Genomic DNA, 3,619 nt, shown 5'->3' with positions numbered 1-3,619 from the left:
GAGAGAGGTCTACTGGAGTAGGCCAGGGCAAGCTTCCACCTTTCCTAACTAAATATCCGCTGCAGGGCTTTGTAAGGGGTGCCCTTGTCTGTATCTCCTTCAAGGGCTATGTTGTAGTTGTTCTTGTTGTTGTCTTTGCTCAGGAAACGCTGCGCTCTGCGGTTACTGCTCTACTTACATTATTGAACTACTCTCTCTCTCTCTACCTTCCTATCTCTCTTTCTCTCTCTCTCAACCTCCCTATCTCTCTTTCTCTTTTTTTTATTATCTTTCTCTCTGTATCTCCCTATCTCTCTCTATACCTCCTTATTCTTTCTCTTTATCTACATCTATATTTTCTCTTTGTTCACACGGCATATCAAAGAGGGCAGAAAGAGAGGGAGTAGCCATGACGGTGGAAAATCTTTTCCATGATTAGGGCACAGCGGCATCCTACTGAGAATCCTAATCACTTTCTCTGCTGCATTGGGAAGAGCTCTATGCTACTTCTACCCGTGGAAGAGGAAGCCTTTCATGGGCTCTTTCTGCTCTCGAAATCCTTCATGCGTTCATCAGTTCCATCGGGTTGAGATACAACAACCTCTCTCTGCTGTGCATCAGACATGTCGATAGCCTAGGCTTCGCAGGAAGCCAGCTCTCTCCCTCTATCTCTATCTCTATCTCTATCTCTATCTCTATATCTATTAAAGACCCAAGCGCCACCTTCGTCTGGCAGTCACAGAAACCAATGCTTCTTCCGAATCTTTCACGGCCAAGGGGCAACAAGAAATATTAAGAATTATAAATTATCGGAGATCAGTGGAGGGACGGAAAGGAGTTTAGGCCAGTGACAGCTGAGCTGTGCCACGGATAGAGAGATAGAAAGATGATAGCTAGAGGTAGATAGAGAGATAGATAGAAAGAGAGAGAGGGAGAGAGAGATAGAGAGAGAGGGAGATAGAGAGAGATTACAAACCCTTACCTCCCGCTGTCGCAGTCGGTCTGTTATGGTGCTGTCTCAAACAGCAGTCCAGTGCTTGTGAGTTTTCTTCCGTCTCCTCAAGCTGAACAGCTCTGCGTGTTTTCTCTCTCTAGAAGCGATGTGCGCGTTCTCCATCAGCCCTTTCTTTTCTCTCCCTTCTCCTTTCCTTTCTCTTGAGAGCCTGATTTAACTATTTTCATGGCGATCTTCCTCAGGAGGTCTGAAGCCAATGCCCTGGATCTGAATAACTTGCCTGAAGAATATGGCAAGCAGGGCGCCGAGGAGAGCTCCACAACTACAGCAACTTCTAATCATCCCACTCGTAAGCGCCCTTCTTTCCTTTCTTTCTCATACCATCATTTCAGAGAGAAGGAAAAAGAGATAGAGGGCGATGAATTTATTTTTTAGAGGATTTGGAGACAAGGGGAAAAGTTTCTTCTCTCTTAGTGTTACACCTAAGAGGAGGGAGAGATGGGATAATTTCTTCACAGATTTAGAAGAAAGAGGGAGAGAGTATACCTTGGATGCTTCACCATTGCGGGAATAGAGAGAGACCGAGAGATTATCGCAAAGAAAACCCTATTTCTAGCCTTAAAATCCTTGAAAAGTCATCGCTTTCTCTGATGTTGTTACACCTTAAGGGGGGTGATGGATGGGTACATTTCTTCAAATATTTCAAGGCTAGAAGTAGAGGGAATACGTGGAAGGACAGCGAGATAGAGAGATTATTACAGAGAAAATCATACCTATACCCTTACAATCCCTGAAAATAATCTCTCTCATGGTGTTACACCCAGGGGGAGGGAGAGATGTATCAATTTCTTGATAGATTTCAAAGTTAGAGGCAAGGTATACCGTGGATGTTACACTAGTGAAGGGATCGAGAGACAGAGAATGATGATTTTTCAATGATTTTTAGGCTAGGGAGAGTTTTCCTTGCGATAATACTTCTGTGAGGAGATACAAAGGTTGATCTCATCAAGCGTTTCTTAGCCAAGAGGAAAAGAGGAAGGTTTCAATTACAACGTTTCTATCCTTTTTCTTTTGCAGGGTTTAAGAAGAAGAGGTGTGATAAGGATAGGAAGGAGGATGGTGGCAACATATACGAGTGCAGGTTCTGCTCTCTCAAGTTCTGCAAATCCCAAGCCCTCGGCGGCCACATGAACCGCCATCGCCAAGGCAAGAAGATAGCTGTCGAGACAGATTGCATCTTTCATCGGTGAACTGTCCTCTTTCTCTCTCTTCTCTTCTAATCCGCTGTCTTTTTCTTCGTCTAGAGAGAGAAACGGAGACTCTCAACCGTGCTCGTCAGCTCGTCTTCACCAACGATGGCTTTGCCCCCGTCGGGCCCCCCGTTGGGTACCTCCATTCTCCTCCTCCTCCTCCTCCTCCTCCTCTCTCTCTCTATCTCTATACACCTATCTATCGCTATCGCTATCTAACTTCATATCTCTCTTCCCCTCTTAATCCCTCTCCCCTTAACTCTTCTCTCTTTCTCCATCTATATCTCTCTCTCACTTAGATTCAAAGCAGGGATACAATTCAACTTATCATGTCATGCAATTTAGATGTGTGCGCTTGATAGTCCACCGTACAGTTGAAGGATATATAGTAACCGGGTTCATTAATCAATAAGATGTGAGAATGCTACCAATTGGACGTTCATTGTTGATAATTAAACTGAAACTCTAGATAGACTACCATTATTTCTATTTTACGTTAAATTCTTTCGACTTGTCGCGAAATGCAACAAGCAGGCTTCGAGATCTCAATTTCGGCGGAAGCGGGCAGGCGATAGCGTCATTTCAACGTGGCGGCAGCGTTGCAGATTCATGCCTCCAGTTTAGACCAGTTTATCCTATAATGAGGCCGCCAAGTGGGCAGCTTCAACAGTACATCTACTCGCCGCAGACTTCTCCACGTACTCTCTCCTACGCTGCTGGCCCGTTTCAGCTGCCCCCCCCGCCCCCCCCACCGCCTCCTCCGCCAGCCGGCGACTACTACTTGGGACGAGTGCTTAGCGGAAGCCCTCGTTCTCAGCCTTTGGGTTTTGGCAGCGCCGCTGAGGGCGATCGTATCCGGTTAGTGATGGAGGCGGCACCGCCGCCCACGGGCAGAGAAAGCGTCGTCGGCGGCTGCCACGCTTACGGGCTTCGTAGCAGCGGTTATCCTTCTACTGATCCTTTCTGATTGAAGATAGAGAGAGAGCGTGTGTGAGACAGAAAATGTAGTGATATTTTCTTTCTAATTCTACTGCGCTTTTATTGACACTGTAGCTGGGGGCTTCGGGCTTCGTAGCAGCGCTCATCCTTCTACTCATCCTCTCTGATTGACGATAGAGAGAGCGTGTGTGAGACAGAAAATGTAGTGATATTTTCTTTCTAATTCTGCTGCGCTTTTATTGACACTGTAGCTGGGGGATTTCGGGCTTCGTAGCAGCGCTCATCCTTCTACTCATCCTCTCTGATTGACGATAGAGAGAGCGTGTGTGACACAGAAAATGTAGTGATATTTTCTTTCTAATTCTACTGCGCTTTTATTGACACTCTAGCGGGGGGGCTTACGGGCTTCGTAGCAGCGCCTATCCTTCCACTGATCCTCTCTGATTGAAGATAGAGAGAGCGTGTGTAAGAGAGAAAATGTAATGATCTTTTCTTT

General features: G+C 46.1%; 1 protein-coding gene across 1 annotated transcript; it reads left to right on the top strand.

Annotated features, from left to right (window-relative positions):
- The first annotated feature begins 761 nt into the window (after positions 1-761).
- Positions 762-3,229, top strand: LOC144703135 (zinc finger protein STAMENLESS 1-like). The gene is made up of 5 exons (XM_078575228.1): positions 762-1,081; positions 1,177-1,283; positions 2,012-2,140; positions 2,239-2,320; positions 2,719-3,229. Coding segments are annotated over exons 1-5 (753 nt in total). The 5' UTR covers positions 762-1,079; the 3' UTR covers positions 3,152-3,229.
- Positions 3,230-3,619: the final 390 nt, after the last annotated feature.

Source organism: Wolffia australiana, chromosome 5, assembly GCF_029677425.1.
Source record: "Wolffia australiana isolate 7733 chromosome 5, ASM2967742v1".
NCBI classification, from domain to species: domain Eukaryota; kingdom Viridiplantae; phylum Streptophyta; class Magnoliopsida; order Alismatales; family Araceae; genus Wolffia; species Wolffia australiana.
The sequence above is the reverse complement of the archived record's forward strand: the minus strand, read 5'-3'. Positions and strand labels throughout refer to the sequence as shown.

Excerpts from the sequence above, each read along its gene's own strand:
- LOC144703135 (XM_078575228.1), top strand. Across the intron at positions 2,141-2,238 it reads CATGAACCGCCATCGCCAAG|AGAGAGAAACGGAGACTCTC; the intron begins GCAAGAAGATAG and ends TTCTTCGTCTAG. Across the intron at positions 2,321-2,718 it reads CCCGTCGGGCCCCCCGTTGG|GCTTCGAGATCTCAATTTCG; the intron begins GTACCTCCATTC and ends TGCAACAAGCAG.